The 24,030-nt window shown below is 42.5% G+C and overlaps 1 protein-coding gene across 1 annotated transcript in view; it reads left to right on the forward strand.

Annotated features, from left to right (window-relative positions):
• Positions 1 to 23,433, forward strand: part of LOC311102155 (myomesin-2-like) — a gene marked incomplete at both ends in the record, with an annotated part of 38,327 nt that extends 14,894 nt beyond the window's left edge. Inside the window, 13 exons of the mRNA XM_084143388.1 lie at positions 3,292 to 3,428; positions 3,868 to 4,012; positions 4,116 to 4,178; positions 4,529 to 4,596; positions 4,840 to 4,953; positions 16,825 to 16,912; positions 17,012 to 17,050; positions 17,545 to 17,650; positions 18,639 to 18,802; positions 20,155 to 20,191; positions 20,430 to 20,452; positions 20,549 to 20,604; positions 22,972 to 23,433. Of these exons, the coding sequence (XP_083999514.1) occupies positions 3,292 to 3,428; positions 3,868 to 4,012; positions 4,116 to 4,178; positions 4,529 to 4,596; positions 4,840 to 4,953; positions 16,825 to 16,912; positions 17,012 to 17,050; positions 17,545 to 17,650; positions 18,639 to 18,802; positions 20,155 to 20,191; positions 20,430 to 20,452; positions 20,549 to 20,604; positions 22,972 to 23,433 (1,502 nt within the window). The remainder of the gene's footprint in view (positions 1 to 3,291; positions 3,429 to 3,867; positions 4,013 to 4,115; positions 4,179 to 4,528; positions 4,597 to 4,839; positions 4,954 to 16,824; positions 16,913 to 17,011; positions 17,051 to 17,544; positions 17,651 to 18,638; positions 18,803 to 20,154; positions 20,192 to 20,429; positions 20,453 to 20,548; positions 20,605 to 22,971) is intronic.
• Positions 23,434 to 24,030: the final 597 nt, after the last annotated feature.

The following is a 24,030-nucleotide window of genomic DNA, read 5'->3' on the forward strand; positions in this document are numbered from 1 at the left end:
ACAATAGTACGCAAGTATAAACACCATGGGACCACGCAGCCATCATACCGCTCAGTAAGGAGACGCATTCTGTCTCCTAGAGATGAACGTACTTTGGTGCGAAAAGTGCAAATCAATCCCAGAACAATAGCAAAGGACCTTGTGAAGATGCTGGAGGAAACAGGTACAAAAGTATCTACAGTCATGGTCAAAAGTTTTGAGAATGACACAAGTATTGGTCTTCACAAAGTTTGCTGCTTCAGTGTTTTTATATATTTTTGTCAGATGTTACTATGGTATACTGAAGTATAATTACAAGCATTCCATAAGTGTCAAAGGCTTTTATTGACAATTACATTAAGTTTATGCAAAGAGTCAATATTTGCAGTGTTGACCCTTCTTTTTCAAGACCTCTGCAATCTGCCCTGGCATGCTGTCAATTAACTTCTGGGCCACATCCTGACTGATGGCAGCCCATTCTTGCATAATCAATGCTTGGAGTTTGTCAGAATTTGTGGGTTTTTGTTTGTCCACCTGCCTCTTGATGATTGACCACAAGTTCTCAATGGGATGAAGGTCTGGGGAGTTTCCTGGCCATGGACCCAACATTTTGATGTTTTGTTCAACGAGCCACTTAGTTATCACTTTTGCCTTATGGCAAGTTGCTCCATCATGCTGGAAAAGGCATTGTTTGTCACCAAACTGTTCTTGGATGGTTTGGAGAAGTTGCTCTCGGAGGATGTGTTGGTACCATTCTTTATTCATGGTTGTATTCTTAGGCAAAATTGTGAGTGAGCCCACTCCCTTGGCTGAGAAGCAACCCCACACATGAATGGTCTCAGGATGCTTTACTGTTGGCATGACACAGGCCTGATGGTAGCGCTCACCTTGTCTTCTCCGGACAAGCTTTTTTCCGGATGCCCCAAACAATCGGAAAGGGGATTCATCAGAGAAAATGACTTTACCCCAGTCCTCAGCAGTCCAATCCCTGTACCTTTTGCAGAATATCAGTATGTCCCTGATGTTTTTCCTGGAGAGAAGTGGCTTCCTCGCTGCCCTTCTTGACACCAGGCCATCCTCCAAAAGTCTTCGCCTCACTGTGCGTGCAGATGCACTCACACCTGCCTGCTGCCATTCCTGAGCAAGCTCTGCACTGGTGGTGCCCCGATCCCGCAGCTGAATCAACTTTAGGAGACGGTCCTGGTGCTTGCTGGACTTTCTTGGGCACCCTGAAGCCTTCTTCACAACAATTGAACCTCTCTCCTTGAAGTTCTCGATGATCCGATAAATGGTTGATTTAGGTGCAATCTTACTAGCAGCAATGTCCTTGCCTGTGAAGCCCTTTTTGTGCAAAGCAATGATGACGGCACGTGTTTCCTTGCAGGTAACCATTGTTAACAGAGGAAGAACAATGATTTCAAGCACCAGCCTCCTTTTAAAGCTTCCAGTCTTTTATTCTAACTCAATCAGCATGACAGAGTGATCTCCAGCCTTCGTCAACATTCTCACCTGTGTCTAAGGCACTGCAGCACAGTGCTAGCTGTGCCACTAGAGATCCTGGTTCGAATCCAGGCTCTGTCGTAGCCGGCCGCGACCGGGAGACCCATGGGGCGGCGCGCAATTGGCCCAGCGTCGTCCAGGGTAGGGGAGGGAATGGCCGGCAGGGATGTAGCTCAGTTGATAGAGCATGGTGTTTGCAACGCCAGGGTTGTGGGTTCGTTTCCCACAGGGGGTATGAAAAAAATTATAATGTATGCACTGTAAGTCGCTCTGGATAAGAGCGTCTGCTAAATGACTAAAATGTAAAAATGTAATGATGTCATCTGGTCCTTTTGTGGCAGGGCTGAAATGCAGTGGAAATGTTTTTTTGGGATTAAGTTCATTTTCATTGCAAAGAGGGACTTTGCAATTCATCGCAATTAATCTGATCACTTTTCATAACATTGTGGAGTATATGCAAATTGCCATCATAAATACTGAGGCAGCAGACTTTGTGAAAATTAATATTTGTGTCATTCTCAACTTTTGACCACGACTGTATATCCACAGTAAAACGAGTCCTATATCGACATAAACTGAAAGGTCGCTCAGCAAGGAAGAAGCCACTGCTCCAAAACCGCCATAAAAAAGCCAGACTACGGTTTGCAACTGCACATGGGGACAAAGATCGTACTTTTTGGAGAAATGTCCTCTGGTCTGATGAAACAAAAATAGAACCGTTTGGCCATAATGACCATCGTTATGTTTGGAGGAAAAGGGGGAAGGCTTGCAAGCCGAAGAACACCATCCCAACCGTGAAGAACAGGGGGTGGCAACATCATGCTGTGGGGGTGCAGGAGGGACTGGTGCACTTCACAAAATAGATGGCATCATGAGGAAGGAAAATTATGTGGATATATTGAAGCAACATCTCAAGACATCAGTCAGGAAGTGAAAGCTTAGTCGCAAATGGGTCTTCCAAATGGACAATGACCCCAAGCATACTTCCAAAGTTGTGGCAAAATGGCTTAAGGACAACAAAGTCAAGGTATTGGAGTGGCCATCACAAAGCCCTGACCTCAATCCTATAGAAAATGTGTGGGCAGAACTGAAAAAGCGTGTGCGAGCAAGGAGGCCTACAAACCTGACTCAGTTACACCAGCTCTGTCAGGAGGAGTGGGCCAAAATTCACTCAACTTATTGTGGGAAGCTTGTGGAAGGCTACCTGAAACGTTTGACCCAAGTTAAACAATTGAAAGGCAATACTACCAAATACTAATTGAGTGTATGTAAACTTCTGACCCACTGGAAATGTGATGAAAGAAATAAAAGCTGAAATAAATCATTCTCTCTACTATTATTCTGCCATTTCACATTCTTAAAGTAAAGTGGTGACCTAAAACAGGGAATTTTGACTAGGATTAAATGTCAGGAAGTGTGAAACTGAGTTTAAATGTATTTGGCTAAGGTGTATGTAAATTTCAACTGTACACATACATACATTTAAATACATATACATACATATATAGATACATATCCTTTTTTAAACTATATTTCCCTTTATTACTTTCCAACCCCACCACCCCTTCCCTAATTGGAGTAAACTAGTGAACAACAATGCATAGGCCTCTACTTCCAGCTTATACGTACTATATACATTTTATTCTAGCAACTTTTTAGCATGTGGTTCATTACAGCCTATTCTCATTTTCTGAGGAGGAAAATGTCTTGTGTTGAACAAATGACATTTCTTTCATGAGCAAATGTAATTTATATCACAAAACTTGCCTCTATTTGCATCACCTTGTTCCTCCCTTTGTTCTGCTTCCACAGTGATCCCTCTAAAGACTCAGCTGGCCTACAAGATTCTGGAGCGCGGTCGCATGTGCTTCTGGCTGCAGGCTGAGCACATCTCTTCTGCTGTCACCTACAAGTTCTTTGCAAACAACAAGGAGCTCTCAGCAACTGATGTACGATTCACTTCCTTATTCCTGTCAACACTAAAGTGACACATTGTCTTTGTCCAAAATCTGTCCAAAATGGTACCCTATTCCCTAGTGCACTTTTGACACCCATTCCTTATTTAGTGCACTTCTTTAGAAACCCTTTTCTGATAAAGTGCACAACTTCTGACCAGTGCCCTAGGAGACTAACCCTATGGGGCTCAGGTCAAAAGTAGTGCACTATACAGGAAAAGAGTGTTGTTTCAGACACAACATGCACAGACTATTTGTTTTCTCTTTGTACTAGACATTCTACTCTCTCATCACTATGTATGGCATGAATAGCCTTTTTAAGCCAAGACTAGAGTAGATCACACAACATAACCACATTATTGGATTCGCAACATTCACTCAGTAAAGTCCTCTCCTGTAAACTTTCTTGGTGTCTTCTTCTCTGTGTTCTCAGCCAAATCATGCGAGTCACAACGTGGAGACCGGCATCATTGAGTTTGTGCTGGATCATTTCACAGAGGATAGCGAGGGTACCTTTACTGTTCAGATCGAGGATGGAAAAGCCAGAGGCCAGTCCTCTCTGGTGCTTATCGGAGATGGTGAGTGCATGTCTGCTGTGGGGGAGTTGTATTACTCTAATCCAGGGTGGGCTCCATGAGGTATCCAGGATTTATCCCCTGTATCTCTTTGTTTGGGTTCTAGATTTCAAGGCAGCTCTTGCAGACGCAGAACACCAAAGGAGCGAGTACATCAGAGTGAAAGAGGGTAAAAGTTAAAAAATATATATGCAATCCTCTAGTGTTTGTGAAATTCTTTTGAGTAATATTTAAATGAAATATGAATTTCAAACAGCCAGTACACTAAGATGATGATTAGGTATCATAATTATTTATTCCTTACAAAAGGTTCACATTATTTATCGCACCAGCAAATCCATAAGCCACCCATTGTTACAAGGATATTACAAGGATGTTATTAGCAAAACAATGCATTAAAATGTGACCTTCATATGACCTCTCTCCCCCCTCCCTCCCTCCAAAATCCCCCCCACCACCACCTCTCTCCCTCACACCCTCCCTCTCGCGCCTTCTGTCTCTCTCTTGCCCTATTTCCAGGCCCCCACTTCAGTGAGTTTTTGTCAGTCCATGTCGGGGATGACTGCTCTGTTGCACTCGTCTGCAAGGTAATTAAACATTCACCTTAAGTACAATTAGATTAGGCCAAGAGATTAAATGGAAATCATGGCATGAGTTATTGCTAATGCCAATCTAAACGACAAACACAGTCAGCATGATTCAGCTTAGTCGTTGTTCCCCTCTGTTGAGAGGCTTGATGACAGATGGTGTTGTTGTAGTGCAGTCATGCCTCTTTGTTTGGGCTGGTCCACCTCTCTGCGGGTCACGGGGTCTATTGTTTCATAATGCAGGTGGAGAATCTGAAGAAGGAAACAGCGCTGCACTGGTTCAAGGATGACGTTGAGATTACCCCTGAAGGGCCAGACAATCTGGCATCTGGAGCCTGCAAGCTTCCTATTTCCCTGGTAATGATATCACACAAACACACAGATTGAACAAACTACATATAATAGCAGTTGTTATGTGAACAATAGGCAGAAGCACAATGGAGTTCTTGAGACCCTGTAGTTTTGATAATAGGCTACAGTGAAGGACCTTGCCATCTGGATTCCAGTTAAACTGGGTTAGGTGCATGTAGTCCCCTGTAGCTCAGTTGGTAGAGCATGGCACTTGCAACGCCAGGGTTGTGGGTTCGTTTCCCACGGGGGGCAGTATGAAAATGTATGCACTCACTAACTGTAAGTCGCTCTGGATAAGAGCGTCTGCTAAATGACTAAAATGTAAATTCATACTAAATCTCAAGGCAGCCATTGAGAACAGAATTGATGTTGAATACAATTCTGAAGAGGTCTATGGCTTTCCATTTTATCAGCAAACATCTAGACACAATCAGGCCAAGCAAGAGTCAGACAGACGTCTTTGTCGCTAGTACTACTATATATCGACCTTGTTTGTGTTTAAGGAGGGTATTATCCGCCTACACGCTCATGCAGTCAGTTCCTAGGGTAATGGTTGGCTTTATACAATAAGACAAGACAGAAACACAGCCACCAAAACATTTGGTGAGCATGTAAGAGAAGTCAGAGAAGCGGACACTGATGCAGTCAAGGTGAGTTTTGACTCTAGGAGCACCAGCCATTTATAGGAAACAAGAGGAATAACCCTGAGGGGAAGAAGACGAATGCCTCTTTCCTCAGTAGAGCACCGCTGTCATAGAAACCAGTCACATCCAATGATGTCATTATAAAGAATCACACCCTGCAATCTTGCTTCGCCACTCATACTCTGTCCTCACAAAGCTATGAGATGGTAAAAGGTTACTCTGATCCTGTGCTTGACATACAGTCGCATGTTTGATTATGCTCATCAAGTGGCCACATGTACAGTGCCTTCAGAAAGTATTCATACCCTTTGACTTATTCCACATTTTGTTGTGTTACAGCCTGAAGTCAAAATCTACACACAATACCTCATAATGACAAAGTGAAAACATGTTTTTCGAAATTTTAGCAAATGGATTGAAAATGAAATACAGAAATATCTCATTTACATAAGTATTCACCGCCCTGAGTCAATACATGTTAGAATCACCTTTGGCAGCGATTACAGCTGTGAGTCTTTCTGGGTAAGTCTCTGGATTGTACAGTATTTGCACATTATTCTGTTTAAAATTCTTCAAGCTCTGTCAAGTTGGATGTTGATCATTGCTAGACAGCCATTTTCAAGTCTTGCCATAGATTTTCAAGCCGATTTTAAGTCAAAACTCTAACTTAAATCGGTTCCCACCCAGAAACATTTAATGGCGTCTTGGTAAGCAACTCCAGTGTATGTTTGGACTCCAGTGTGAATTTGTCTCCCAGTGTCTACAATGCTATTTTACAGTAAACAAATTGACAACAGACTTTCAGCTTGCTTATAGGGAAGGACATTAAACAAGCATATCACTTACACAAATGACTGATGATTGGCTGAGAGGAATTGATGAAAAAAAGATTGTGGGGGCTGTTTTGTTAGACTTCAGTGCGACTTTTGACATTATCGATCATGGTCTGCTGCTGGAAAAACGTTTGTGTTATGGCTTTACACCTCCTGCTATATTGTGGATAAAGAGAACACAGAGGGTGTTCTTTAATGGAAGCCTCTCCAACATTATCCAGGTAGAATCAGGAATTCCCCAGGGCAGCTGTCTAGGCCCCTTACTTCTTTCAATCTTTACTAACGACATGCCACTGGCTTTGAGTAATCCCAGTGTGTCTAATAATAATAATATGCCATTTAGCAGACGCTTTTATCCAAAGTGACTTACAGTCACGCGTGCATAAATTTTTTTGTGTATGGGTGGTCCCGGGGATCGAACCCACTACCTTGGCGTTACAAGCACCGTGCTCTACCAGCTGAGCTACAGAGGACTGCAGCTACAGCGGTCTATGTATGTGGATGACTCAACACTATACACGTCAGCTACTAGAGCGACTGAAATTACTGCAACACTTAACAAAGAGCTGCAGTTAGTTTCAGAATGGGTGGTTAGTCCTAAATATTTCAAAAACAAAAAGCATTGTATTTGGGACAAATCATTCACTAAATCCTAAACCTCAACTAATTATTGTAATAAATAATGTGGAAATTGAGCAAGTTGAGGTGACTAAACTGCCTGGAGTAACACTGGATTGTAAACGGTCATGGTCAAAACATACTTAATAGAACAGTAGCTAAGATTGGGAGAAGTATGTCAATAATAAAGCACTGCTCTACCTTCTTAAAAGCACTATCAACAAGGCAGGTCCTACAGGCTCTAGTTTTATCGCACCTGGACTACTGTTCAGTCGTGTGGTCAGGTGCCACAAAGAGGGACTTAGGAAAATTGCAATTGGCTCAGAACAGGGCAGCACGGCTGGCCCTTGGATGTACACAGAGAGGAAACATTAATAATATGCATGTCAATCTCTCCTGGCTCAAAGTGGAGGAGAGATTGACTTCAACACTACTTGTATTTGTGAGAGGTATTGACATGTTGAAAGCACTGAACTGTCTGTTTAAATGACTAGCACACAGCTCAGACACCCATGCATACCCCACAAGACATGCCACCAGAGGTCTCTTCACAGTCCCCAAGTCCAGAACAGACTATGGGAGGCGCACAGGACTACATAGAGCCATGACTACATGGAACTCTATTCCACATCAGGTAACTGATGCAAGCAGTAGAATTAGATAAAAAAAAAACAGATAAAAATACACCTTATGGAACAGCAGGGACTGTGAAGCAACACAAACATAGGCACAGACACATTTCTATTTATTTTTATGTCACCTTTACTTAACCAGGTAAGCCAGTTGAGAACAAGTTCTCATTTACAACTGCGACCTGGCCAAGATAAAGCTAAGCAGTGCGATAAAAACAACAACACAGAGTTACATATGGAATAAACAAAACGTAGAGTCAATAACACAATAGAAAATCTATATACAGTGTGTGCAAATGTAGTAAGTTATGGAGGTAAGGCAATAAATAGGCCATAGTGCAAAATAATTACAATTTAGTATTAACACTGGAATGATAGATGTGCAGAAGATGATGTGCAAATAGAGATACTGGGGTGCAAATGAGCAAAATAAATAACAATGTTAATAACAATATGGGGATGAGGTAGTTGGGTGGGCTAATTACAGTTGGGCTGTGTACAGGTGCAGTGATCGGTAAGCTGCTCTGACAACTGATGCTTAAAGTTAGTGAGGGAGACAAGTGTCTCCAGCTTCAGAGATTTTTGCAGTTCGTTCCAATCATTTGCAGCAGAGAACTGGAAGGAATGGCAGCCAAAAGAGGCATTGGCTTTGGGGATGACCAGTGAGATATACCTGCTGGAATGCATACTACGGCTGGGTGTTGCTATGGTGACCAATGATCTAAGATAAGGCAGGAATTTGCCTAGAAGTGATTTATAGATGACCTGGAGTCAGTGAGTTTGGCGACGAATATGTAGTGAGGGCCAGCCAACAAGAGCGTACAGGTCACAATAGGGGTAGTATATGGGGCTTTGGTGACAAAACTGATGGCCTGTGATAGACTACATCCAATTTGCTGAGTAGTGTTGGAAGCTATTTTGCAAATGACATCGCTGAAGTCAAGGATCGGTAGGATTTTACGAGGGCATGTTTAGCAGCATGAGTGAAGGAGGCTTTGTTGTGAAATAGGAAGCCAATTCTAGATTTAACTTTGGATTGGAGATGCTTAGTGTGAGTCTGGAAGGAGAGTTTACGGTCTAAACAGAAACCTAGGTATTTGTAGTTGTCCACATATTCTAAGTCAGACCCGCCGAGAGTAGTGATTCTAGTCGGGCGGGTGCAAGCAGCGTTCGATTGAAGAGCATGCATTTAGTTTTACTAGCGTTTAAGAACAGTTGGAGGCCACGGAAGGAGTGTTGTATGGCATTGAAGCTCGTTTGGAGGTTTGTTAACACAGTGTCCAATGAAGGGCCAGATGTATACAAAATGGTGTCATCTGCATAGAAGTGGATCTGAGAGTCACCAGCAGCAAGAGCGACATCATTGATATACACAGAGAATAGAGTCGGCCCGAGAATTGAACCCTGTGGCACCCCCATAGAGACTGTCAGAGGTCCAGACAACAGGCCCTCCGATTTGACACATTGAACTCTATCTGAGAAGTAGTTGGTGAACCAGGCGAGGCAGTCATTTGAGAAACCAAGGCTATTTAGTCTGCCAATAAGAATGCGGTGATTGACAGAGTCAAAAGCCTTGGCCAGTTCGATGAAGATGGCTGCACAGTACTGTCTTTTATCGATCGCGGTTATTATGTCGTTTAGGACCTTGAGCATGGCTGAGGTGCACCCATGACCAGCTCGGAAACCAGATTGCATAGCGGAGAAGTTACTGTGGGATTCGAAATGGTCGGTGATCTGTTTGTTAACTTGGCTTTCAAATACTTTTGAAAGGCAGGGCAGGATGGATATAGGTCTGTAACAGTTTGGATCTAGAGTGTCACCCCCTTTGAAGAGGGGGATGACCGCGGCAGCTTTCCAATCTCTGGGGATCTCAGACGATATGAAAGAGAGATTGAACAGGCTAGTAATAGGGGTTGCGACAATTTCGGCAGCTAATTTTAGAAAGAAAGGGTCCAGATTGTCTAGCCCAGCTGATTTGTAGGGGTCCAGATTTAGCAGCTCTTTCAGGACATCATCTATTTGAGGAGAAGCGGGGGGGGGCGGGGGCGGGGGGGGCATGGGCAAGTTGCAGCGGAGGGTGCAGAGCTGGTGGCCGGGGTAGGGGTAGCCAGGTGGAAAGCATGGCCAGCCGTAGCAAAATGCTTATTGAAATTCTCGATTATCGTAGATTTATCGGTGATGACAGTGTTTCCTAGCCTCAGTGCAGTGGGTAGCTGGGAGAAGGTGCTCTTATTCTCCATGGACTTTACAGTGTCCCAAAACTTTTTGGATTTAGTGCTACAGGATGCATATTTCTGTTTGAAAAAGCTAGCCTTTGCTTTCCTAACTGATTGTGTATATTGGTTCCTGACTTCCCTGAAAAGTTGCATATCGCGGGGGCTGTTCGATGCTAATGCAGTACGCCACAGGATGTTTTTGTGCTGGTCAAGGGCAGTCAAGTCTGGGGTGAACCAGGGGCTATATCTGTTCTTAGTTCAGATTTTTTTGAATGGGGCATGCTTATTTAAGATGGAGAGGAAAGCACTTTTGAAGAACATCCAGGCATCCTCTACTGACGGAATGAGGTCAATATCCATCCAGGATACCCGGGCCAGGTCAATTAGAAAGGCCTGCTCGCTGAAGTGTTTTAGGGAGCGTTTGACAGTGATGAGGGGTGGTCGTTTGACCGCGGACCCATTACAGACGCAGGCAATGAGGCAGTGATCGCTGAGATCCTGGTTGAAGACAGCCGAGGTGTATTTAGAGGGTCAATTAGTCAGGATGATATCTATGAGGGTGCCCATGTTTACGAATTTAGGGTTGTACCTGGTAGGTTCCTTGATAATTTGTGTGAGATTGAGGGCATCTAGTTTAGATTGCAGGATGGCCGGGGTGTTAAGCATATCCCAGTTTAGGTCACCAAGCAGTACGAACTCTGAGGATAGATGGGGGGCAAGCAATTCACATATGGTGTCCAGGGCACAACTGGGGGCTGAGGGGGGTCTGTAGCAAGCGGCAACAGTGAGACTTATTTCTGGAAAGGTGGCATTTTAGAAGTAGAAGCTCAAACTGCTCAAAATCTCTAGAGTAGATTGCAACTCCGCCCCCTTTGGCAGTTCTATCTAGACAGAAAATGTTGTAGTTTGGGATGGAAATTTCTGAATATTTGGTGGCCTTCCTAAGCCAAGATTCAGACACTGCTAGAACATCAGGGTTGGCAGAGTGTGCTAACGCAGTGAATAACTCAAACTTGGGGAGGAGGCTTCTGATGTTAACATGCAAGAAACCAAGGCTTTTACGGTTACAGAAGTCAACAAATGATAGCGCCTGGGGGGTAGGAGTGATACTGGAGGCTACAGGGCCTGGGTTAACCTCTACATCACCAGAGGAACAGAGGAGGAATAGAATAAGGATACGGCTAAAGGCTTTAAGAACTGGTCTTCTAGTGCGTTGGGTACAGAGAATAAAAGGGGCAGATTTCCAGGCGTTGTAGAATAGATTCAGGGCATTATGTACAGACAAGGATATGGAAGGATATGAGTACAGTGGAGGTACACCTGAGCATTGGGTAACTATGAAAGAGATAGCATCACTGGAGGTACCGATTGAGCCGGTCTCCGCGTGTATGGGGGGTGGGACAAAGGAGCTCTCTGAGGCTGGTTGAGTGGAACTTGGGGCTCTACAGTGAAATTGTATAATAAAAACTAACCCAAACAGCAATAGGCTAGGCATACTGGCCGCAACCGGGAGACCAATGGGGCGGCGCACAATTGGCCCAGCGTCGTCCAGGGTAGGGGAGGGAATGGCCGGCAGGGAGGTAGCTCAGTTGGTAGAGCATGGCGTTTGCAACGCCAGGGTTGTGGGTTCGATTCCCACGGGGGGCCAGTATGAAAATAAAAAAGAATAATGTATGCACTAACTGTAAGTCGCTCTGGATAAGAGCATCTGCTAAATGACGTAGATGTAAATATTGACATGGGAGAGAGGCATAACGCAATCACAGGTGTTATTCGAGAGGGCTAAGACAACAGCTGGTAATGGCGCCGAAAGTTTAGGCTGAGGCTAAACAGATAAACAGGATGGGGTACTGTGTAAAGAAACAGTCCAGCAGGCATTAGCTGTGTAGCTGAGTGATCATAAGGTCCAGTGAACAGCGCTAAGTAAGTCCTAGAGCAGTTCGTGGGCTGCTACAGCACAGGCGAGCAGGAGGCACAGCTGTTGATTGCACGTGCTAGCGAGCCGGGGCTAGCAGATGGATCTTCGTGGTCGTCGCAACGGGAAGCTTGTTGAAACCACATCAGACGATTACGTCAGCAGACCAGTCGTGATGGATCGGCGGGGCTCCGTGTCGACACTAGGAGATCCCGTCCGGTTGACAGAGAGGTAGATAGCCGGGAGATGGGCCTGGCTCGAGGCTAGCTCAAGGCTAACTGGTACGTCGGGACAGTGGTGATTAGCCAACAACAGCCATTCGGTTGCAGCTAGCTAGTTGCGATGGTCCGGTGTTAAGGTCCAGTGATTCAGTGATTCCGGCAGAAAATCCGATATGCTCTGGGTCGATAGCACGCTGTGCAGACTGGCCGATAATTGTCCAGGCTAGAGCTGGCTGGTAGGTAGTGCAGGCCACGGACAGTGGTGAAGACCGCTAACGGTGGCTAATAGCAAGTAGCTAGTTAGCTGGCTAGATGGCTAGTTTCAGCCGTAGGTTCTTGATAAAAATAAAGAAATTATAGAATCCGTTCCACATTGGGTGAGGTGAGTTGCAGGAAAGTATATTTAGTTAAAGGATGGAAAGTCAGAGAGAAATATATATACGAAAAAAGAAAAGAAAAAAAAGACTGGCTATTTACACGAGGATATAACAGAATACACAACCGCACTACAACGCCATCTTGGATTAAGCGCCACATGCATACACACACGATAACATATGCACTATACACATACAGTGGGGAAAAAAAGTATTTAGTCAGCCACCAATTGTGCAAGTTCTCCCACTTAAAAAGATGAGAGAGGCCTGTAATTTTCATCATAGGTACACGTAAACTATGACAGACAAATTGCGATTTTTCTAATTCTGTAAAAAAAAAAAGAAACTCTGTTGATGTCTCAGTCAAAACCAATGAAACCCTAGCTGTGAAACCTCTGTTGATGTCTCAGTCAAAACCAATGAAACTCCTAGCTGTGAAACCTCTGTTGATGTTTCAGTCAAAACCAATGAAACTCCTAGCTGTGAAACCTCTGTTGATGTCTCAGCCAAAACCAATGAAACTGCTAGCTGTGAAACCTCTGTTGATGTCTCAGTCAAAACCAATGAAACTCCTAGCTGTGAAACCTCTGTTGAAGTCTTAGCCAAAACCAATGAAACTCCTAGCTGTGAAACTTTTCTTGATGTCTCAGTCAAAACCAATTATTATCTTAGCTGTGAAACCTCTGTTGATGTCTCAGTCAAACCAATGAAACTCCTAGCTGTGAAACTTCTGTTGATGTCTCAGTCAAAACCAATGAAACTACTAGCTGTGAAACCTCTGTGGATGTCTCAGCCAAAACCAATGAAACTGCTAGCTGTGAAACCTTTCTTGATGTCTCAGCCAAAACCAATGAAACTGCTAGCTGTGAAACCTCTGTTGATGTCTCAGTCAAAACCAATGAAACTCCTAGCTGTGAAACTTTTCTTGATGTCTCAGTCAAAACCAATTATTCTCTTAGCTGTGAAATCGCTGTTGATGTGTTAGTCAAACCAATGAAACTCCTAGCTGTGAATCCGCTTTGATGTCTCAGCCAAAACCAATGAAACCCCTAGCTGTGAAACGTCTGTTGATGTCTCAGTCAAACCAATGAAACTCCTAGCTTTGAAACCTCTGTTGATGTTTAAGTAAAAACCAATTAAACTCTTAGCAGTAAAAAAAAAGAAACTCTGTTGATGTCTCAGTCAAAACCAATGAAACCCTAGCTGTGAAACCTCTGTTGATGTCTCAGTCAAAACCAATGAAACCCTAGCTGTGAAACCTCTGTTGAGGTCTCAGCCAAAAGAAATGAAACTGCTAGCTGTGAAACTTATGTTGATGTCTCAGTCAAAACCAATGAAACTCCTAGCTGTGAAACTTCTGTTGATGTCTCAGTCAAAACCAATGAAACTCCTAGCTGTGAAACCTTTCTTGATGTCTCAGCCAAAACCAATGAAACTCACATTGTAGGATTTTTTATGAATTTATTTGCAAATTATGGTAGAAAATAAGTATTTGGTCAATAACAAAAGTTTCTCAATACTTTGTTATATACCCTTTGTTGGCAATGACACAGGTCAAACGTTTTCTGTAAGTCTTCAAAAGGTTTTCACACACTGTTGCTGGTATTTTGGCCCATTCCTCCATGCAGATCTCCTCTAGAGCAGTGATGTTTTGGGGCTGTCGCTGGGCAACACGGACTTTCAACTCCCTCCAAAGATTTTCTATGGGGTTGAGATCTGGAGACTGGCTAGGCCACTCCAGGACCTTGAAATGCTTCTTACGAAGCCACTCCTTCGTTGCCCGGGCGGTGTGTTTGGGATCATTGTCATGCTGAAAGACCCAGCCACGTTTCATCTTCAATGCCCTTGCTGATGGAAGGAGGTTTTCACTCAAAATCTCACGATACATGGCCCCATTCATTCTTTCCTTTACACGGATCAGTCGTCCTGGTCCCTTTGCAGAAAAACATCCCCAAAGCATGATGTTTCCACCCCCATGCTTCACAGTAGGTATGGTGTTCTTTGGATGCAACTCAGCATTCTTTGTCCTCCAAACACGACGAGTTGAGTTTTTACCAAAAAGTTCTATTTTGGTTTCATCTGACCATATGACATTCTCCCAATCCTCTTCTGGATCATCCAAATGCACTCTAGCAATCTTCAGACGGGCCTGGACATGTACTGGCTTAAGCAGGGGGACACGTCTGGCACTGCAGGATTTGAGTCCCTGGCGGCGTAGTGTGTTACTGATGGTAGGCTTTGTTACTTTGGTCCCAGCTCTCTGCAGGTCATTCACTACGTCCCCCCGTGTGGTTCTGGGATTTTTGCTCACCATTCTTGTGATCATTTTGACCCCATGGGGTGAGATCTTGCGTGGAGCCCCAGATCGAGGGAGATTATCAGTGGTCTTGTATGTCTTCCATTTCCTAATAATTGCTCCCACAGTTGATTTCTTCAAACCAAGCTGCTTACCTATTGCAGATTCAGTCTTCCCAGCCTGGTGCAGGTCTACAATTTTGTTTCTGGTGTCCTTTGACAGCTCTTTGGTCTTGGCCATAGTGGAGTTTGGAGTGTGACTGTTTGAGGTTGTGGACAGGTGTCTTTTATACTGATAACAAGTTCAAACAGGTGCCATTAATACAGGTAACGAGTGGAGGACAGAGGAGCCTCTTAAAGAAGAAGTTACAGGTCTGTGAGAGCCAGAAATCTTGCTTGTTTGTAGGTGACCAAATACTTATTTTCCACCATAATTTGCAAATAAATTAATTAAAAATCCTACAATGTGATTTTCTGGAGAAAAAAAATCTCAATTTGTCTGTCATAGTTGACGTGTACCTATGATGAAAATTACAGGCCTCTCTCATCTTTTTAAGTGGGGGAACTTGCACAATTGGTGGCTGACTAAATACTTTTTTCCCCCCCTGTACATACACATGGATTTTGTGTTGTAGATATGTGATAGTGGAGTAGGGGTTAGCGTGTTGTGAAATCTGTTATATTTTTGAAATTGTATAACTGCCTTAATTTTGCCGGACCCCAGGCAGAGTAGCTGCTGCCTTCGCAGAAACTAATGGGGATCCATAATAAATACAAATACAAATACAAACCAGGTTTTCCTCTCTGATTTTCCCTGTGCTTGGCTCTATTACGTTTATTTTGATCAACAAAATATAATAATCCCTAGTCCTTGCCGATGACAAGCATACCCATAACATGACGCAGCCACCACCATGCTTGAAAATATAAAGAGTGGTACTCAGTGATGTGATGTGTTGGATTTGCCGCAAACATAAAGCTTTGTATTCAGTTGTAGCTCAGTTGGTTGAGCATGGCGCTTGCAGCGCCAGGGTTGTGGGTTTGTTTCCCACGGGGGGCCAGTATGAAAAAAAAAAATGTATGCACTCACTAACTGCAAGTCTCTCTGGATAAGAGCGTCTGCTAAATGACTAATATATTCAGGACATAAAGTTCATTTCTTTGCCAATTTTTTTTTGCAGTTTTACTTTAGTGCTTTATTGGAAACAGGATTCATATTTTGGAATATTTTTATTCTGTACAAGCTTCCTTCTTTTCACTCTGTCATTTAGGTTAGTATTGTGGAGTAACTACAATGTTGTTGATCCATCATCAGTTTTCTCCTATCACAGTCATTAAACTCTGTAACTGTTTTAAAGTCACCATTGGCCTCGTGGTGAAATCCCTGAGTGGTTTCCTTCCTCTCCGGCAACTGAGTTAGGAAGGTTGTCTGTATCTTAGTAGTGACTGGGTGTATTGATACACCATCCAAAGTGTAATTAATAACTTCACCATGCTCAAAGGGATATTCAATGTCTGCTTTTTAATTTTTTTACCTATCTACCAATAGGTGCCATTCTTTGCGAGGCATTGGAAAATCTCCTTGGTCTTTGTGTTTGAAATTCACTACTCGACTGAGGGACCTTACAGATAATTGTATGTGTGGGGTACAGAGATGAGGTAGTCATTCAAAAATCATGTTAAACACTATTGGTCACAGAGTGAGTCCATGCAACTTATATGAATTGTTAAGCAAATTTTTTGTCCTGAATTTATTTAGGCTTGCCATAACAAAGGGGTTGAATACTTATTGACTTATTCAGCTTTTCATTTATCATAAAAAATGACACAATCTCAATATAATCCATTTTAAATTTAGTCTGTAACACAACAAAATGTGGAACAAGCCAAGGGGTGTGATTACTTTCTGAAGGCACTGTAAGTCCTAGAAGAGTTGAGAAAAGTATATAAAATTGGGACAATTTGTTCTCAATGATATGAACAGGAAATTACTAAGCCCCCCAAACAAATCTCAATGTAATGCAGCTAATGTAGCTTACTATTGTGCTACTATTACAGAGGGTAGGCCTATCTACTGCATTCTATTTTGATCCCTGAAATAGTGCTTTGTTTTTTATCCAACCTAGTTCTCCAAGGCTTCCACTGGCATTTACAAAGCTACCATCAGTGATGACAGAGGAAAGGATCAGTCCCAAATTGAAATATCCGGCCATGGTAATTAATATGAAAACTATATTATGTTGTATGTGAAATATTGTCTTACTGTAAACATACTTTGAACATAATGTTGTTTTATCAACATCTCTCTTACAGCCTTTGATGAAATTATTGAGAAGCTTTCTAAACTTGCTGGTAGGTACTAATATCTTCGTGATTGTCACTTCTCTTTTTAGCATACTTTCTTAAACTAACGTGTTATCAGTTTCTTCTGCTTGTTATTCAACCAGTGCAAAAATCAGTTAGACTTACTTGATCGTTAGATTGCAGATCATTTGTTATTCACGCAGTTCTGTGTTTTTTCTCAGTGCAGCTAAATCAGTACAGCACAACTAATGAGGAGGATTGCACAGCCATTGGGCATATCAAGGGTCCTGTTACTCCACCCTCATGAACTGGGCTGCAAGTAACATCTGTACCTGTCATCCTAGCCAGAAGTCGTATCCCCATTATGGCATTTATTGTGCTGATTCCGATTCCCAGCACCGGCCAACCAATTAGTAAACCACAGAAAATACCCAAGTTGTATCTATCTAAGAAGATATATTGTTAGCTTAAGAGAGGTATAGAACATAAATGTCAGCATATGTACACTAAAGGACGCATGGTTTTTCCTTTTTGCTCGCCAGGATCCTCTGCAGCTGAGCTGGCAATTCACTGCACTGCAACAGGCATCCAGCTCCACTGCCACATGAAATACTACACAGAGGAGATGAAAATCCATTGGCTGCACGCGTAAGCATATGCAAAGTTTTTTTTGGGGGGGTGCTTTTCTTTTATTCAATTATGCAGAGAATTAGAAATTATGGAAATGTTTATGGAAATATAATCCGCACAAGGTTTTATCCCAAGGCTTAACATGGAGCCAGGCATGTAAACATGATTTGAGATTATGTCTCATAAAAATATGGTTATTGAAAAAGAGTGACACAAAAGCGAGACTAGAGACAGCCTCTCTTCACACACTATCTATACAAAAGAAATCTATCAAATTTACAATTTTCCCTAATGCTCTGTCCTAAGGAAATATTTAGTAGGCCTACTGTACCTAGCAGAATAGCTACAGGATATTTAAAAAAAATACTCCCTCAGGCTTGTGGGAAGTCATTGGTTACAGCAGCTTGTGTAAGGCAAACCAGTTTCAGCTAAACCATGCGTGGGTCTTCTAATCCCTGTATGAACATTTTGAAGTAGCTGCTTCAGGTCTTTACTTTCTTCCAGCGTGCATGGCACTGACAGGGGGAGCATGTTTCAGCATGGCAACAATTTCACACACAATGAATGAACAAAGCCTACCATTTCCCATGATTCCTCATCAAATTTGAGCTTGGCAAATTTCAGGTCCTCCCTGACTGCCAAGAGGGCAATGGCACATAAATAAGATAATGATGATGCTCAAATGGTCCAGCACAGCAATTGTAGCGGGTCATTATCTGATAAATGACTAGAAAATTACACTCATTATGTGAGAAATCTGGACATTTGACTATTTTCATTAGAATCAATCACAATTTCATATGATGTTTTTATGATGTTCTCCTAATAAATTCCTCATCGAGCTACCTGTAAATTAGAGTTGATACCATGTTTCATTGACTGCTCTTTGAGTAAACCAGTAGGGACCTACTCAATCCAACACAATGGATACCTACCTTTGTTTTTGTTTTATTCCAAAAACAATACTTATTATGCTCCAACGGTTCCTCCCCTTTAACCCTTTCAGGGACAGTAAACTATCTCACTCTGAGAAGGTGCATATTGGAGGTACCCCTGCCATGGCCACTATGGAGATCCTTGAACCCACAGAAAAGGATAAGGGTCTGTACCACATCCAGATAATAGATACGGAGAATACCTACACTCGCACTATTGACCTTTCTGGAGATGGTAAGTCAGATGACATCTGATATTCAGTATGTATGCTGTTGTACTTGTACTTTAACAACCTACTTCTCCTTCAGTCTTGCAAATAGCATAATATATGAATGCACAGAGTGATATTAGCACATTCAGCATGTATGAACCTCAATGACAATACCAGGATAATGGTAACCTGGAAATGATAAACCTGATAAATTGAGTTATTTAAAAAATATATATGCATTGGAATTCCCAGCCAATTTCCAGTTGTCTTCATTATGTGTACATAACATCTTATTATGTGTACATAACATCTCAGTATGTGTACATAACATCTTAGTATGTGTACATAACATCTTAGTATGTGTACATAACATCTTAGTATGTGTACATAACATCTTAGTATGTGTGCATAACATCTGAATGTAGAAAAAGCAGAGGTTAACATTACCATTTCTCTGGCAGTATATCAATGAGGTGGAGTCTTCAGTTGGGCCACAGTGATGAGATCACTGCACATCTTTATTTTAAATGACCAACTACTAAACACTGTTGCCCACTCGACTGTTGTCCTGCCACAGTCTTAGACTAACCCATGCAGTGCCCAGTCTCACACTGTTGTTTTGCAGATTTCTACATTTATAATTAAAAGGGCATCTCTGCAGCTGGGTACACGGAAGCAAGCTGCATATTTAGGCAAATCCGGGGATGAAATAACAGGAACAACAATATCAAAGGTGCAATCCTGGCTCATACTTCAGTTAGTCAACAGACTGTTTGATGACAAACATAATCAAGGGCTGGTCCCTGACAGGTCATGCGATTTGTGGGCTGGAACAGTAATGAGTGAGCGAGGATGAACTATTTCAGGCAAAACAGAACAACATTACAATATTGGGGTACGATGTGTCTCCAAGACAAGTAGCAGTAGTACATTATCTTGTTATTATTTGACCCTGCTGGTCATCTATAAACATTTGAACATCTTGGAGAAAAATCTGGCTTTAATGGCCATGTACTGTTATAATCTCCACCCGGCACAGCCAGAAGGGGACTGGCCACCCCTCAGAGCCTGGTTCCTCTCTAGGTTTCTTCCTAGGTTTCTGCCTTTCTAGGGAGTTTTTCCTAGCCACCGTGCTTCTACATCTGCATTGCTTGCTGTTTGGGGTATTAGGCTGGGTTTCTGTATAGCACTTTGTGACATCTGCTGATGTAAAAAGGGCTTTATAAATACATTTGATTGATTGATTGATTGAAGTACGGCAACAAAAATAAAGAAAGTAGGTTATTCCATCTACAGTACACTTCAAAATCGGTTTTGTATGGTGTAACATTAATGAAACATTATGAAAAGCCCAAATGTTCTTTCTCATTCACAGCCTACGATAAAGCCTTGGCGGAATTCACGACACTAAAGTAAGATAATCACGTCATAATTCTGTTCAGTGTTCATTTCATGCACATGTATGTAGGGCATCAATACTGTATAAATGTCACGTTCCTACAGCTAAAACGCAGCTCGGATTCCTACATAGTGTTAACGTATTTGGCAATGCAGAGCATGTGTACGGAGTCACAGTCTTGGGGTGAAATATAACAAGCCTCACTGTGCTAATGAACTCACTAACAATGCCATTCTTCTATTGTTTTCCAGAGAGGAAGCATATGCTGAAGCCAGTGAGTATATTCTCTTGTCATAATGCTAGATCATGGCTCTGTGGGAAATCTTTTGATTCAGACAATTTTGTGATTATATGAGATATCCATTTTTAGACCGTGGCAAAGTGCTGGGCGGTCTGCCTGATGCTGTTACCATCATGGAGAAGAAGGTAATTTACATTTTATTTAGCGATTGAATGCAATTATGGGAATATATTTAACACTAGAACAGGTAACCAGAAATGATTTAACACATTGGGAAGGTCAGCGTGTCAACTATCATAACCAGATGGATGCAATTGATGTCAAAGCTGCCAATTTCCATTCAATCTGGAGCGCCTTCTGATTGAGTCCACTGTAGCCTACAGTTGCACTATACACCACAATCACCCATAGGGCGAAGATTGTGTAGATATATTGCATTTTACAGCACCTCATGTCTGGTTTCACACAACATATTAAATATTGTGGGGAAAGCATAAACTGGGGTCCTTATGAAACAAATACAGTGTGATATACAGTTGAAGTCTGAAGTTTATATACACCTTAGCCAAATACATTTAAACTCAGTTTTTCCACAATTCCTGACATTTAATCCTAGTAAAAATTCCCTGTCTTAGGTCAGTTAGGATCACCACTTTATTTTAAGAATGTGAAATGTCAGAATAATAGTAGAGCGAATGATTTATTTCAGCTTTTATTTCTTTCATCACATTCCCAGTGGGTCAGAAGTTTACATACACTCAATTAGTATTTGGTAGCATTGCCTTTAAATTGTTTAACTTGGGTCAAATGTTTTGGGTAGCCTTCCACAAGCTTCCCACAATAAGTTGGGTGAATTTTGGCCCATTCCTCCTGACAGAGCTGGTGTAACTGAGTCAGGTTTGTAGGCCTCCTTGCTCGCACACGCTTTTTCAGTTCTGCCCACACATTTTCTATAGGATTAAGGTCAGGGCTTTGTGATGGCCACTTGAATATCTTGACTTTGTTGTCCTTAAGCCATTTTGCCACAACTTTGGAAGTATGCTTGGGGTCATTGTCCATTTGAAAGACCCATTTGCGACCAAGCTTCAACTTCCTGACTGATGTCTTGAGATGTTGCTTCAATATATCCACATAATTTTCCTTCCTCATGATGCCATCTATTTTGTGAAGTGCACCAGTCCCTCCTGCAGCAAAGCACCCCCACAGCATGATGCTGCCACCCCAGTGCTTCACGGTTGGGATGGTGTTCTTCGGCTTGCAAGCATTCCCCTTTTTCCTCCAAACATATCGATGGTCATTATGGCCAAACAGTTCTATTTTTGTTTCATCAAACAAGAGGACATTTCTCCAAAAAGTACGATCTTTGTCCCCATGTGCAGTTGCAAACCATAGTCTGTTTTTTTTATGGCAGTTTTGGAGCAGTGGCTTCTTCCTTGCTGAGCGGCCTTTCAGGTTATGTCGATATATGACTCGTTTTACTGTGGATATAGATACTTTTGTACCTGTTTCCTCCAGCATCTTCACAAGGTCCTTTACTGTTGTTCTGGGATTGATCTGCACTTTTCGCACCAAAGTACGTTCATCTCTAGGAGACAGAACGTTTCTCCTTCCTGAGCGGTATGACGGCTGCGTGGTCCCATGGTGTTTATACTTGCGTACTATTGTTTGTACAGATGAACGTGGTACCTTCAGGCATTTGGAAATTGCTCCCAAGGATGAACCAGACTTGTGGAGGTCTACAATTGTTTTTCTGAGGTCTTGGCTGATTTGTTTTGATTTTCCCATGATGTCAAGCAAAGAGGCACTGCGTTTGAAGGTAGGCCTTGAAATACATCCACAGGTACACTTCCAATTGACTCAAATGATGTCAATTAGCCTACCAGAAGTTTCTAAAGCCATGACATAATTTTCTGGATTTTCCAAGCTGTTTAAAGACACAGTCAACTTAGTGTATGTACACTTATGACCCACTGGAATTGTGATACAGTGAATTATAAGTGAAATAATCTGTCTGTAAACAATTGTTGGAAAAATTACTTGTGTCATGCACAAAGTAGATGTCCTAAACGACTTGCCAAAACTATAGTTTGTTAACAAGAAATTTGTGGAGTGGTTGAAAAACGAGTTTGAATAACTCCAACCTAAGTGTATGTAAACTTCCGACTTCAACTGTATGTGCTAGGAATAATCTGTCATAGAGGTATATGGTTTGCATAATGGCAGAATAGAGCTACTTGTAAAGGTCACTGTAACCAGCACGTCTCTCCAAAGTGACTAAACACACTTGTTTGTAGTGTGATTGGTTCTTTTACCTTGATGCTACAAGAGGGGATTTCTCCAGTGGATTGAAAAACATGCTCATCTCAGTAAGGCAAAGACAAGAGACTAGGGAAATAGGACATGCTATACATAATAAACTCTGATTAAATAATATACAGCACCAGCACTGCTTAGGTGAGAACAACACAAGCAACATTCCATGTTCTTCTGTTATATCTGTGTTGGTAACCAAGGTCTTTCCATTCCTTCAATTCCTTTGCCCCCCTTGGTAGACCCTGAGTTTGACCTGCACAGTGTGCGGTGACCCCAAACCTCAAGTCAACTGGTTCAAAAATGGTGCAGAGGTGTATCCCGATGACCAGTACTTGGTGTCCCTCGAGTCCGGAAAGTTCGCCAGTCTCACCATCAAAGGTGTGTCCCTGGAAGACTCTGGCAGGTACACCATGACGGTGCAGAACAAATATGGAGGAGAGTCTGTGGATATCATTGTAAGCATCTACAAGCACGGTGATACGATTCCTCAGGCCAAACCAACTCTAACACCCAAGTCGATCATCCCACCTAAACGTCCTATTGAGATCCCAGGCTCCAAGGTTTTCACTCCTGCCTCTTCCCCAGCCCCTGCTCATGTCTTTTCTCCAGCCGGTGCCAAGTCCCCCACCCCTCCTAGGGGACCCAAGTCCCCCACCCCAGCTCGTGGCATGAAGTCCCCTACCCCAACAAAGAGAAAGTAAACAACAAAAGCATTTCAATTCCAAAGAGAGAAAGGAAAATAAAAAGTGATTAATCTGTTAGCATGAGTCATCAAATAGAAAGTTATTTAAGAGTAGATATCTGTCATTTTTCACTGAAGATGCAGTCGAGCTCTTTTGCTCTTTTTCTTCATATGATAGAGCCAATGTCTTGGAGAGAAAGAAAGGGGGGTTGGAAGCGGAAAGCCAAGAGATATTTAGTGCGTTGGAAGTTGTGCCACACAAAAACAGTGAGTGTTTGTCACCAAGGTTTACAAAGCTGAATGAGCCTTCTAATGAACTTGGCTCTGTCTCCCTTGGGGCGCTTTGGTGAAAAATGACCAGCTTTGATGTTTAGTTTATTAAATCTCTGTTTTAAAAGCTGCACTTTCAATTAGCTGGTAGAATCTTGAGGTATTGGCTCTCCCTACGGATGGATAACCCCAAAGTGCTGGACCTCCACTTTGCCCACAGTGGCGGGCGTGGTGATTCTAGTCACTGCCCCAAATAAATCATGTTACCCTCCTCGCCGACGCGTGTCTCCCCCTGCTTTTGTGTTAATAAAAAAGAGCAGAAATCACTTCCCACTGTGTCGTCCCT

This window comes from Coregonus lavaretus, assembly GCF_964263955.1.
Source record: "Coregonus lavaretus genome assembly, chromosome: 1".
Classification (NCBI taxonomy): domain Eukaryota; kingdom Metazoa; phylum Chordata; class Actinopteri; order Salmoniformes; family Salmonidae; genus Coregonus; species Coregonus lavaretus.